This window comes from Sturnus vulgaris, chromosome 4 (genome assembly GCF_052056855.1).
Source record: "Sturnus vulgaris isolate bStuVul1 chromosome 4, bStuVul1.hap1, whole genome shotgun sequence".
Lineage (NCBI taxonomy): Eukaryota > Metazoa > Chordata > Aves > Passeriformes > Sturnidae > Sturnus > Sturnus vulgaris.
In genome coordinates, this window is record NC_142246.1 from 55715166 (window position 1) to 55728782 (window position 13617).

The following is a 13617-nucleotide window of genomic DNA, read 5'->3' on the forward strand; positions in this document are numbered from 1 at the left end:
TGTGCCAGAGGATGAGCTGGTGGGAGTAAGACTGACCTGGCTGAACAGAGAGCTTTGGCTGCAATAAGAAAAAGAAAAAAGCAAAACAGAGAGCTTATGGCCTCTGGAAAAAGGGCAGGTGACTAAGGAGGACTACAAGCATATTCTAAGGTTATACAGGGAGAAAATTAGCTGGGCTAAAGCTCAACTAGAATTTTACCTGTCTGCTGCCATAAAAGACAACAAAAAATATTCCTCTAAATATACTTACAACAGAAGGAGAGCTACAGAGAATCTCCATTGGATATGGAGGAAATATAGTGACAAAGAATGAGGAAATAGTTGAGGAAGTAGTTAATGACTTCTTTGGCTCAGTCTTTAACAGCAAGACCAGTTGTCCTCAGGGTACCCAGCATCCTGAGCTGGAAGTCAGGGATGAGGAGCAGAAGAAAACCCCCACAACTCAGGAAAAAAAGGTCAGTGGCCTGATACACCATTTACACATCCACAGCTCTATGGGGCTGGATGAGATCCCCCCAAGGGTACTGAGAGAATAGTGAGCAACTTTCCGTCATTTATCAGCAGGCCTGGCTAACTGGGGGCGTCCAAGTGGACTGGAAGTTGAAAATGTGATGCAGCATCATGGAGCAGCTCATGCTGAGTGCCCTCACCTTGCATGTGCAGGATCTGGACAGGCTGGATCATTGGGCCAAAGCCAATGGTATGAAGTTCAATAAGGCCAAGTGCAGGTCCTGCCCTTGGGTCACAACAATTCCATGTGGCACTACAGGCTGGGAAAGTGTAACTGGAAAGCTGCCCAGCATAAACAGCGAGCCAGCTGTGCCCAGGTGGCCAAGAAGGCCAGTGGCATCCTGGCCTGGATCAGCAGCAGTGTGGCCAGCAGGGCCAAGGCAGGGATTGTCCCCCTGTACTGGGCACTGGTGAGGCCACACCTCAAATCCTGTGTCCAGTTCTGGGCCCCTGACTACAGGAAGGACATTGAGGTGCTGGAACACATCCAGAGAAGGGCAACAGAGCTCAGGAAGGGTCTGGAGCACCAGGCTTATGAGGAGCTGCTCAGGCAGCTGAGGGTGTTTAGCTGGAGAAAAGGAGGCTCGGGGGGACCCAATTCCTCTTTACAACTACTTGAAAGGACGATGTAGCAAGGTGGGTGTCAGTCTTTTCTCTTGGTAAGAAATGATAGGACAAGAAACCACCTGAGGTTGCACCAGGGAAGGTTTATACGCCGTATTAGGAAAAGTTTCTTCACAGAGAGGGCTCAAACATTGGAACAGACTGCCCAGGGAAGTGGTTGAGTCATTATTCCTGGAGAGATTTAAAAGAAATGTAGACATGTGTAGCCATGGAAAGGGGTTTTAACCCTTTAAGTGCGGCAGAAATAAGATGCACAGCTACATGGTCGTCTTTCATGACAGGAAGAAAGAGACAAGTTTACTCAGAAACACACTTGGTTTTATAGCATGACTCGCAATTCCAAGAGTAGAGAAAAGATGATTGGTTCAGAGAGAAGACACCCCATTCCCAGGGCCTGGTCACACACCACAACAGGTGTGTTCTATCTTTGTTATTAATTCCTTTTTATTTTGACCAAATTATCACCCTGGGAGAAATTCTCCCTAGCCTTGAGCTGGACCAGCTTATCGGCTGGGAACAGAGCTGGAATATTTCTCAGGCTGTAATTTTCTTACTTTCTCAATATGCGTCCCACAGACATGGCACTTAGGGACATGGATTAGTGGTGGACATGTCAGTGCTGGGTGAATGGCTGGATCCAATGATCTTAAGAGGTCTTTTTCAATATAAATGTTTCAATGATTGCAAACCCAACACAAACCGTTAGATGAGCCTTGCAAGGCTTTCCCCTCAGAAGTCACTCCTGAAAAGTCCTGATGTTTTGTAACAGCTGTCATTGAGGTTGGGTCACATATCTCAAGATCTCAATGAATTCCCACTCAGGCAAAAACCACAGATCCAGAGTCATCTCATAGATGTCCCGATGCTGAACAAAGCTAAATTCCTTCAGAAAAAAAAATTAAATCTAGTCCCAGTTGTAACCTGCTAGGCATTTCTGAAAACTTGCCTGTTCAATTTTAGCCTGCTTTGAAAGCACGTAACAAATTAAATGGGGCTCATTTGTTACGCAAATGATAGCTAAGGTTTCAAATAAAATAAGCCTAACCTTGATGGAGATTTCATCAGTGCAGGCTATTATTTCCCTCTGCTAATGGCTAACGGCCTAAGCCATCTTCACTGAGCAGCAAGAGGTCTCCCAGCTGCCTGGGTGAATTATGGCTGGAGTAAGTAATATTAACCCCTCCAGGGTATGGACGTAGGTCATAAAACAAGAGCTGCACACAGCTGCTAATGCCAGCAAAGGCAGCTTGTATTCATCAGCTCTCTGGGTGTTTGGCAGGAGAGGGACAGAAGGAACATGGGCTTTGTAGTGGCTGTGCCATATCACAGCAGCCCCATATTAATTGATGTTTTCCTTTGTGGAGGGAAGGGTATAAGCATAGATGAAGCAAGGTAGGGATGACTAGAGCTAGAAATTCACAGATTATCAGGTCTCAGTTTAGATGGGGAGCAGAATGTCCAAGAGTCTTGTCTGTGGGATGACCCCATCCCACTGACCAGAGAGCAGAAGCTCTTTGGGAGCTGTGTGTCACCACTGTGCAGCAGCACAGCTCACTTGCAACACCAGGACCTGCTCACTCTGGCTAAAGGAGTGAATAAATCCCCACAAATTGCTATAATAAAGATTCAGCCCACAGACTCCGTGGCGTAAACACACATCTGGTCTCTGTTTGTAATGAAATCAGCTGAAAGCACCATTGTGCATTAATAACAAAAATGCTCAACATATTGCTACCAAATAAGCTCTGCTTGTCTTGAACTTCTATTGTCACATGTTAATGCACTTTTAACACTGATAAATGATGAAGTGCTAGAAAACATTCATCAAGGGACTTTGGAGTCAAACGATAAGCATTACTGCAGCATTGTTTTCTATCCACCAGTTCTTTTATAATTTGGGCAGAAGTTAAAAACAGAAAGTCAGAGGCAAAAACAAAACATTTCACAATGAGCCTGCCTTCCTTTGGTAAAGATTTCTTAACTATGGGGTTTATCCTGTGCTTGCGTGACATGAAAAAATCCTTGAGGATGTATGAAAGGGTGTTTCCTTTTTCAACAACTCTGTACTTTCCATATGTCCACCCACCTCCTCCTCCCTCTTTTTCCTTTTCTTGTCACAAACAAGAAATGTCATTCACTCTAGTTTAATTCCACTCTCCAGTCCCTCTCCTTTGCCTTCCCTTACCCTCTTTGCATTAATTTCCATGAGATACTTGCTTTCTCCTTGCAAATCCTGGCTACTATACATGGCTCATGCTTTATGTGTGACTGTTGATCCTTTTGGGTTCCTTGTGGGAGAAAACCAAGGAGCTGAGCAAGGTCAGTGTGCAGACTCAAAGTGGTCAACACATGGGAGGAGTTTTACCTTTTGAGTGATGTGGTTGATCCAGGGTGAAGAGCAGTTGCTAAGATCAGGTCCTTGAGGTTCCCAGACACCGTCAGGCGCAAGACACCGGAAAGTTGCAACACCTGTAATAGGAAAGTTGCTGTGTTCAGTGTGACTGGTTGCATTTTGCCCCCAGCAAGCCTGTGTCAAAGGCTTCTGGGAGCTTATTAGCTGCTCAGGTCTTGAGTAGGACACTTCTGAGTCATCTCAGTGTCCTAGTCTCCCATCATCTTGGTCCTTTAAGAGCCCTAAGTCATAAAAGACCCGCGATGTTGTGCAGGAATATTATTTCCAATTTGGCAAAAAGCAATTACAGACAGAGGATTGCAGGAAAGCTGCCAGGTAGTGAGAAAACCGAAGTAGATCTCAAACACTGAGTCAGCACCTTGAGTGCTCTGCCCCACCACTGGTGATTTGGGATCAGACCCTGTGCCTCACCTTCCTTGCTGCTTTATGAAGATTTTATGGCTCTGAATCATCATTACAACATTTGGGTGGAAACACACCAAAGTCTGAATGCTACAAATGCCAAGATATAATGCTGAAGTTTACTGTCAGCCCCCAGCTGTCAAGAGGGACTTTAGAGGAGGGTTTTGTTTGGGAAGAGCTGCCCAATCCCTGCTGGAAAGACAGCAAAATGCCTAAGACCGTTTCAGACAAGGAGAAATGTATCACTGCTAATATAGCACAGCTTTAACAAGTTGCATGAATCACTGAAATTAGAGATGGGAAAGGCTTATGGCCATCTCCTATCCATAAGCTGGGCCATTATCTTTTCCTTAGTTATTTTCATCCAGTCCTTAGCTCTTGTGCTTATGAAAGGACTCTCTGCATCCAGCCTTCGTTTTCCTTTTTCATCTTTTCCTTTTTACGGCTTTGGTTCAGCATATCCTCTCTCCTCTCTGGGAATCACATCATACTTTTTGCATTAATTTTACCAGGTTGGGCTGGGAAAGACAGCAAAACTATTCTTTATCTATTCTCACCCCTGATGCTTTTCCATGCTCCTTATACTTTAACGTACATTTTATCAGTCTGTCCTCACCAAATCCCAGAGTGAGTCAGTACTCATATACACAGGTGTGAATGGCTCTCCAAGAGTGGAGAATTAACAGATCCCTTCAGTCCTCATTTTCAGGCAATTTCCTCCACTTTTAACATTTCTTCTTTGAAAGCGAGCTTTTGGGGCTGGACACCAAGACCAGTATGAAAAATAACTATTTTTAGAAAACTGCATTTGTTAAAACACAGCAAGCTGAACCATATGCCAAAACCCATTCTTAACGCGATTATGTTTCAAATTGAACAGAAAATTTCCAAAAGCAACATTTTTCAAGAAAACAATTGCAGGAAGAGCAGAAGAGAAGGAGTAAAATCCAATAAGCAATAAACCATTTTGAAAGATTTGGCTTTGTTCCCCCTCCCACTTTCCCAGTTGATCACATTGGATGCTGGCTGCAGTTTAAAAAATCACTCACACTGGTTCAGGAGCTTCACAGTACAAGTTTTGTTGATTTCCTTCTCTGTCCCCTCTCTTAGCAAAACAAGAAAAGAATTAGCCACCAACACATTAATCAGCGAGCCCAGGGTTTGCTTTTGCCAAAGACAGGCACAACCAGGTAAGGCGCATTGCACACAACTTCTGGAGGCAGAGGCTCTTCCAGCACATCAACCCGCAAGGTTTTTAGTACTGGATGCACACTGACAAGGTGACATAGGAAGTGAAGACAGCCTGCTGTGTCCTCCCAGCCCTTGACTCACCTATGGAGCCCAAGGGACAGGGCTGCTTTGCCACCTGGCCCTGCCGGGTCCGGGACCACATGATGTCGCGGGCTTCCATGGGATCGCAGCTCTCGGCTCCGGCCGGCGGCAGCTGGGAGGAGGCAGGTGGCAGGTGCGTGGTCATGTCATCGGGGACATCAGCCATGGGGGACGGGGTGCTGGTGCTCCTGTTCCTCCTGCCCGAGGCCGACGTGGTGGTGGTGCGGCCGGTGGTGCTGGTGGCCACCCGCGGCGTGGTGCTGGCCGTGGTGCTCCCCGGGCCCAGGGCCCCCGATGTGGATACTCCTGAAACAAAGGCAGAGCTGGTTAGAAAGAGGAAGGGAACAGGACTCGAGCCTAGGTCATGAGGATGTCCCTTCTGATGGCTCCAGTGCCCCGCAGGGTGTAACTGGAGCTACGACTCAGGCAAGGCTTTGTGCACAGCTGCCCTTCAGAGAGAAGCTGGAGCAAACTCTGAGAGAAGCACACAGGGGGGTAATGATCACTGGAACACAACTGATTTTCCAAAAGCACTAGCATCTGATGGAAATAAAGCAGCACTTAATGCCCTCACCATTTTTCTTCCTGGCATTTTGATGTAAAAATCTTATTTTCCATCTTTTAGGGAACACCTAGCACAGAAGTGCTTTTAATTGTTAAGTGTTGCTGAAGACCCAGCTCGTTTGGACAGAAAAGCATTTTCCATGGTGTAATAAAAAAAACCCAAAACAACAAAACCCAAAACCAAACCACAAATCTATTCCCAAAATCAAAAGTTCACAGAAGGATGAACACAATGCTGCACTCTGGAGCAAGCCATCAATTTTCTCTGAGGTTCATGCTTTGCTGCTCCATCCCAAGAGCAATGCCTGGCCCTTTGATCTGCAGGCCACATGACAAGCAAAAAGTGCACATCAGCCCAGCCAGATCCTCAAGACTAATGCTCAGTGGGCTAATTAATTGAAAACCTGCAACGAGCAGCCAAGCAGCAAGAGGTGGGGAACATGCTTTAGAAGTGCATTAACCCCCTGTACATCCTGCAATAGCTGCACCAAGTACTCAGTGTGTGGGGAATATTGAGGGATGCCCACCTTACAATTACCTTATTTAACTCCTATTTAGACCAAGGTGCACAGACAGGGATTTGTCTATGGCTTGACCTGAAACATCAGGTGGGGAAACTGAAGCAGGCTGCCCCTAGCTGCTCCCCCATCACCCCTGTCATGCCATGTCATACTCAGCTCATGGAAAAAGCTTCTCCCATCTCCTTTACCCCTCTCAAGGATAAGCACCCTCCAGCTTCTCTCAGGATATAAGACTTATACTCCAGTTAAATGCCAGATATTCACAACTACCCCCTCAATCCCTGCCTGAGAAAATGTTAGGGTTGACTGTGAAATGCAGGTAAGGAAGCAATATGAAAAGGCTTGTCTGATCCATTCTCACTTTAATTTCCATGCCTTAACACCTCACTACCATCCCACCTCTTCCAGCATCCAAAAAGCCTTCAGTCACTGTTGCTCCATGTCCAGTAACAGGAGATGGAATTTCTACACTAACTCACCTGAGCACCAGGACACTAATCTGAAAACAGGTCTCCAACACTCAGTGATCAGATTTTCCAGCCTTCTCCTGCCACCTCCCTTTCACCATGAACCCTGAGTTTAAATGAACTCTGAACAATACAATGCAAAAACATGCAGACCCTGACAGCTTTCTTCCAGTTTCTGCTCAAAGCTGCACTGGGTCACCAAGCAATGATTTCTCCCTGATATTACAGGGAGGACTAAAATTTGTAGAAAACTTCAGCAAATATATTTTTACTGCAGCAGGATTTGCCACAAGTACATTTTATTTCTTCATAATATAGATTAGCCTTCATAATATAGATTTGCCTGGATAGCAACCTGTAAAATTTTTCCCATTTACTCTTGCAATAACAAGTTATTTTCCTTCTGCAAAATTACGTATGCCACATGCAATGGAACTGAGTAGATATAGTGGATGCAGTTTCAAAGTCAAAGCTAGCAAACCCTGTTTAAAATAATACTTACAGTCATGTATAGAAACATATACTGAGCACCCTGGAGCTACCCTTGATCCACACGCAGGAGATATGCATTTTTAAGCCTAGTTTTCATTGAAAATCATTGAATATCCCATGGCATGCTGTGTTTGGAACAGCTCTGGCAAGTTTACTGTAGCAGTTAGGCACGAGGGATTTAATGGCATTTTCCTTTAGCCATAAAAAAATGAGCTGTTTTATCTTTCATAAACCCCCTGGCACCAGTGTCAAAATCTCTTTGAGGGCTTGTTCTTCCAACTTTTTTCTTGTTCCACTGGGCTTTCTTGCTGCTTTTGAAAATAAACACATCCACCATTTACAGAGGACAAGCTGTAAGGCGACATGAAAGAGCTGCCTCCAAGTCGCCTAACGGAGTGAGACTGATGGGACACCACTGAACTGACTTCCAAGGTTTGATTATTCAAAGAGTCAATTTGGTAATGAGTTCCAGCAATCATGATCACCATGCTAACACCACTCAGTTTTGCACCAGGAAGCAGCACTTGCCAATTTTGCTCACACAACTGTGTGCTTCAAAAACCAGGTTAATTGGTAAGGAGGAAAAGAACAGGGGATCAGGATCATTTACATATAAATGATTCTCAAATCCAAGCAAAACCACGAAGAGACTGCAACCTGTGCAAAGCACCTAAATCCTACACCACAGAAGAGAGATCAAACCTCCAGATTAACTCAGGCTGTCAATAAACTGTGAATTTTTAACTTGGGGGAAAGCAGCACTGCTCCAACAGAGGGATTCTTCAGATAACGTTTCACAAGACAATCTTTGCTCCAAGACAAGCACTTTTAAAAAACACCATAACTACTACAACTAGAAATTTATCAAGTTAATTATTTTATTTTTACTGTTTGTTTTTACCACGCATTGCCATATCAAGATGTTAAAGTTTTTGAATAAGACTCATTTTTTACTCCTTTCGAATCCAAGACTTTGCTGACTTTGATTCCACAAAGCACAGCACTGGGATAGGAATTTTCAGTGCTTCCAAGAAAGCAATTTATGGCTATGGAAACATTTCTTCCCTAGAAAACACTCCAAAGTGATACTTCACTTTTTTCTTCCCTGCTCTATCTAGAGAGCTGGCAGTAATAGCAGAAGACTAAGTTTTGCCATCATTCAGATTAGAGCTGCAGTCATAAAAAAAACAAACCCCAAAGCATTTCCAGCATCCACAAGGGAGCAATTGCAACTCCCAGAGGAGCCTCTCTCTACTCAGGGTACATTTGACTAGCAAGAAAATAGAAATTCTTACGTTCTTCCCTTCTCTCTTTTATTTCCCAACCTCCACATAGAACTCAGGCTTGTGGAGGCAGATTTTTGATTGGTGGAAGGAAAATCATGGTAGGGATTTGCTCATAGGGAAAAAATCTCACATAAATAATGGACTGTCTTTTCCCCCATTTCTCTCTGTTCCCCTTTCCTGAAGTAGTGACGTGACAAGTGACCAGCACTTTGTATTTGCCACGAGGAAAATCCACCACATGTCAATAACCACAATGTGGTTAGATGCTCTGCTCACCTCTTCCTGGTGCTCCCAGACACAGGAGACAGCTTTCCCAAATGACTCTGACGAGTGTTTTCCTATCACAAAAGCTTTGATTGCAAGAAAGGCTATTTTCTACCTTTTCTCTCTTTTTTTTTTTTTTTTAATTTTGGCACTTAAGTCTCCAGCCAATGACCCGGTGTACTCAATAATACTTTGTCAGAGACATCATGCACTTTCTGTCCCATGAATGAAGATAACTAGGTGCCCCTGGAGCAGGAATTGCAGAGAGGATTTCCTGGGTGAGGCTCACTGGTGAGGTGAGGGATGACAGGAGACATCCATCAAGCTGTTCCCCCAGGGTCACAATCCAAAGGTTCAGCCTGCTGGCTCTGTGCTACGAGCCAGCACTTGCTCACGTAATTGGAAGGAGAGGCTGCACTCCAAGTTCCACGCTCAAGGTCCAGGCAAACCATGATGACTTCACTCTCTGGCGAGTTCTGCATTCCTGAGCCTGACGCCCAAGGAGATGGGATGGGGTGCTGGCAGCCAGGAGGCCCTGCCTGCTCCCTGTGCTGCACCTAAAGCAGGGCTGGACCACGAGAGGTACAACTAATCCAGCAGCTCAACAGCAGCACTCCCAGTGCTGGCCTGAGCACGTCCAGACTCCGTGCACAATTATTAACACATGTTGTAGCTGCACGAAGGCAAGTGGAGCACTGCAGGAGTCGGGAAGGCTGCGAGAGGCACAAAACCTGGAGGTCCCTCCCTTTCCTCCTTCCCTGTACTTCTGCCCTTTTCATATTTGGCAGCCACATCCTTCGCTTACAGCATCCCTTTTATCATTTCTTCTTCCACTGAAAGATGGTGCAAGCTGTATTTACATAGCAAATAAGAAGGTTTAGGCAAGCCTTGAAAGAAGAGGCACAAAACCCTACAAACCTAATACAATTGGAGGATTATATCACAGCTGTTTTTCTCGTCTCTGTCACATAAATGCATCTCGTGGGAATTAATTTTCTACAGGCATTTTCAAATGCATTTCAGAACATCTTCTGAAACTCCTTAAAAAACAGTAATATTTGAAAGTAAATATATTCCCACTTTCTTTTGCCTTTTTTTCTTTTTCTTGGGCTTTTTTTCTCAAAGAACTCCATGTGAGGTGACAGGAAAGGATGATGAAAAGAAGCACCTACACAGACAGCACCAATTCATTAACACACTATTGGACTGCAAAGCTACACCGAGTCTATGTTAAAGACATCACCCTACAAAACCTTCTCATGGTAAATGCCTGCTGGAAGACCAAAAGCCACATGCTGGTGCCACTCAAGAGCTGCGGGCCAGGGAATCAACAAGGTAAGATTAGCCCCTAAATTATGTACAGCTCCTTCCACGTGTTTGAGAGCAACTATGATTTATTTTTACTGCAGGCGAAGGCCAAGTCGGCCTCACATCAAACACTGAACAGTTCTCCCCTCTGCTCACACATGCCATTATTTAGGGAAGCTGAGCCAGAATCCTGTGTGTGAACGTAAGTTCACACACTGCTTTTGGGGCGGTTGGGATTGTGGAGCTTTATTTACTGACACTGACAAAAGGCTTGCAAAATCCATTGATGGAATGATTGCATATGCAGCAGCCCCACAGCGCTCAACGTGGCACATTGTCTTCAACAACACAACTGCACACAGCCCTGTGCCCTGAAAAAGGCACATGAAGTATGATCTACAGCTCTTCCTTTTCCTCCCTCTTAACTAACACACGGTAATGAGGAAAAGCAGAGGAGGAGGATGCTGCACCTGAGAGAAGGAAGATCCGTTCCCTTTTGGACAGCTGACAAATGGAAAAAAAAAACCCAAAAACTTTCTGGATTTTCTTTTTTCCTATCTCTTCTAGCAGGGGATCAGTTTTTGTGCCCAAGGCTACTCTGCCCACATGTGACTGCTCTGCTGGCCTTGGGCAGGTGCTGCAATGGGCCATATGCTGAGCTCCTGTACTAAGAGGAAACCTACAGCAATGGTCCAAGACATGGTGCAGACTCAGCTGTTTCAAGGCACTTCAATCTGGAATCACTTAACGTGCCGGGACTTTCCTCTGAGTCTCAGTCTCAGCATTTAACATTAAACAACAAAGAATGAGAGCCAAAGTGGGCAAAATCATCACAACAGGCTCAAGTTTACTCAAACTGCCCCAGCTCGTCCTTTTCACTGCATCACCACTCTCAGCAAGACAGTGAATACATTCAAAGAGCCACTGAACACACTGATTTTCAACAGGCAAAAAGCCTACCACAGCCCTTTCGACTCAAGACTCTGCATTTCTGACAATGATCAGCAGTTCATTCCATGTGCTGGATTCCTACAGAAAGGTTGTTCTGTCAAAAACATTCTCGCTGTTATTGCAAATTTCTAGGTTTTGCCTGAAAAAATAAGAACCCAAACAGCAGCCTGACTGCATTTTTGTGAAATATCAACGTTTATGCTTCTGTGGGACTTTTGTGGGGGTGTGCATGTGTCAGCACTTAATACTTTTTCTGTCTCCAAACAGCTCTTAATGTCAGGTCCCCAATTTAGTTGTCATTTGAATAAAAGAAGATACTTCTTTATTTTCTTCCTTTTTTCTTTTCTCTCTGACCCATTCTTCTCCAAGAAACTACTAAATCCTGCTTAAAATATCTAGCTTCAGAGACATCAGACAAAATTTTAACTGTTATTTTTCAGCACATATCTAGCAACACCAGGAGATGAATGGGTACTGCACAGGAACATCACCTGTTGTCTTCACCATGGTACTCTTCTATCAGAAGACAGTTCCTAAAGTCTTATCTCATTTCCCAAGCCCTCTGCCAAATCCACCTCTGTGAACCTCTTGTACCCTTTGTCAATCATCCACTGAGGGTATAAATGTCCTATTGCTTGTTCCAGACTTGGCAACTGATTCTGAACGCAGAATGCAGAAACTTGACTGGACCATCATGCACAAGACACAAAAAAATTGAGCATTTCTTTCAACATCATGCTGTAATGCTTTTAGAAATGCAGATGAACTATGCCCATAGGAAAAGATTACAGAAGAGATGATCTAATAGACAGTAGATCAGGATTTATTATATATGGACAAATCTAATCGCTTTTAGAGTTCAGTTCAAGGGCTATTTTTAGGCACTCTAACTTCACGTCACTCTAGTTCTCAAAAATACTGTCAGATGTGGTTGTAGTTACTTTGAATTTCTGGATTTTAATGTATAAAATCTGACCTTTTTTTTTTTTTTTTTTCAATCCACATGTGGATTGAAAAGGGGAAAAAAGAAGCATACAATCTTTTTTTTTTAAGGACATACCAGCTGTGTATTATTACTGAAAGTATGGAGTGAACTTCTAACCTTCTAAACAATCACTGTCCCTTGGCATGATTCACATCCATCGGAGCCAGTGGTGCAGATCTTATGCACAGTCTTCCAACCTGAATCCTTCAAACTCTATTAAAGAGAAGCCTGGAAGGAATTCCCCAGTATCCCATTGTTAGAGAAATCACTTTTGATTTCAGTAACAGGTGCTGTCAGTTTTTCATTCAGACCACATTAGAGTGCAGACACGTGAGCACTACACACTTACAGCTTTAAGACATTTACTGGATGCTAGGATTGCCAGCTTTTTTGGGGTTTGGGGTTTTTCTATCTTTTAATTAATTAAACCATGTATGCTCTATCCACGCAAGCTGAAACATACCTTTTAGTTTCTAGGCAGAACAAGGACATGTGTAGATGGTAAGAGGAAAACCCAATTTTTTCCATCTGTATGGCAATGGATAAAGCTTCATCTAATGTGTGTTCCCCACTTTTTGCCTGCACTTGTGCATCTTTAATCAAACAACTTGTGTGCACTGTGCAGAGGCAGTGCCAGATGGAGCCAGTCTCTCTCCAGCAGTTCTCCACCTCTGCATTTGCAAAGAATGGAATCGAGTGCAGGAGTCATAAAGTGACTGCTCACGCCCCAGCATTTTCTCATCTACCCAATCAATGTGACGAGAGCCACAAGCAGTCAGCTTATACCACTATCCAAAACATTTCTTCAGTTGCAAGCTACAAACACAACTTAATAAGAGAAAACCATCATCTTCAAATAGTCTCTGTTCAACTGTGTGTGTAATATCTCCAATCTAGATGTTAGTCAGCAAGATGGCCAATTGCATTCAGATAAATGCCTCGGACTTTCTTAAACATATCATAATCTGCCTGTGAAATGGCTGGTTAGTTGCTTTCCAATTTGTGAAATGGTTCAAAAGCTGTAAATAAAAAAAGAAATTGGACAGCTTTCAAAAAGGACAGATTAGACTTTTCAGTTCTCAGTATTCTGTGCTTCCAAGCTACACTCCTGTGATCTCTGTATTAATATTTAAAACCTGATTGTGTTATGCTGTTATCTTGAGGAACAGGGCACAATACAATCGAGCCCAAGGAGACAATCTACTGGAACTACAAGAAATCAGCCCCCTGGCTCCACAGCACACATGTGTGCAAGGGGTGTCAGGGAGAGATGGATGAAAATTTGCCTGGTTCCACTTCCTCCTGTCCAGCTTGGCAGATTAAAATCACAAAGGCTGCTGTTTGCATTACAATTCACCACCCTCTGTACCACTATCCCTTGAGCCCAACTTCTCTGAGACTTGAGATTTGAAGTGCCTCCTGCATTCATGTACTGGGCATCCAGCCCTGATGCCCAGTGTTTTAGATGTGGGCTGGTCAGCTGAAATCAAAGAGAGGA

General features: G+C 44.1%; 1 protein-coding gene across 19 annotated transcripts in view; it reads right to left on the reverse strand.

The window, feature by feature from the left end:
• The window catches only part of ADGRL3 (adhesion G protein-coupled receptor L3), a 487951-nt gene that overhangs the window by 99934 nt on the left and 374400 nt on the right, over positions 1 to 13617 (reverse strand). For all 19 annotated transcript variants that reach the window (XR_015803337.1, XR_015803335.1, XR_015803336.1 and 16 more), the window contains 2 exons: positions 5282 to 5587; positions 3500 to 3603 (listed from right to left, as the gene is read on the reverse strand). Coding sequence is in view for 16 of the 19 variants with exons in the window: in XM_088164024.1 (XP_088020150.1) it covers positions 3500 to 3603; positions 5282 to 5587 (410 nt within the window). In the remaining 3 variants the exon portion in view is untranslated. The remainder of the gene's footprint in view (positions 1 to 3499; positions 3604 to 5281; positions 5588 to 13617) is intronic.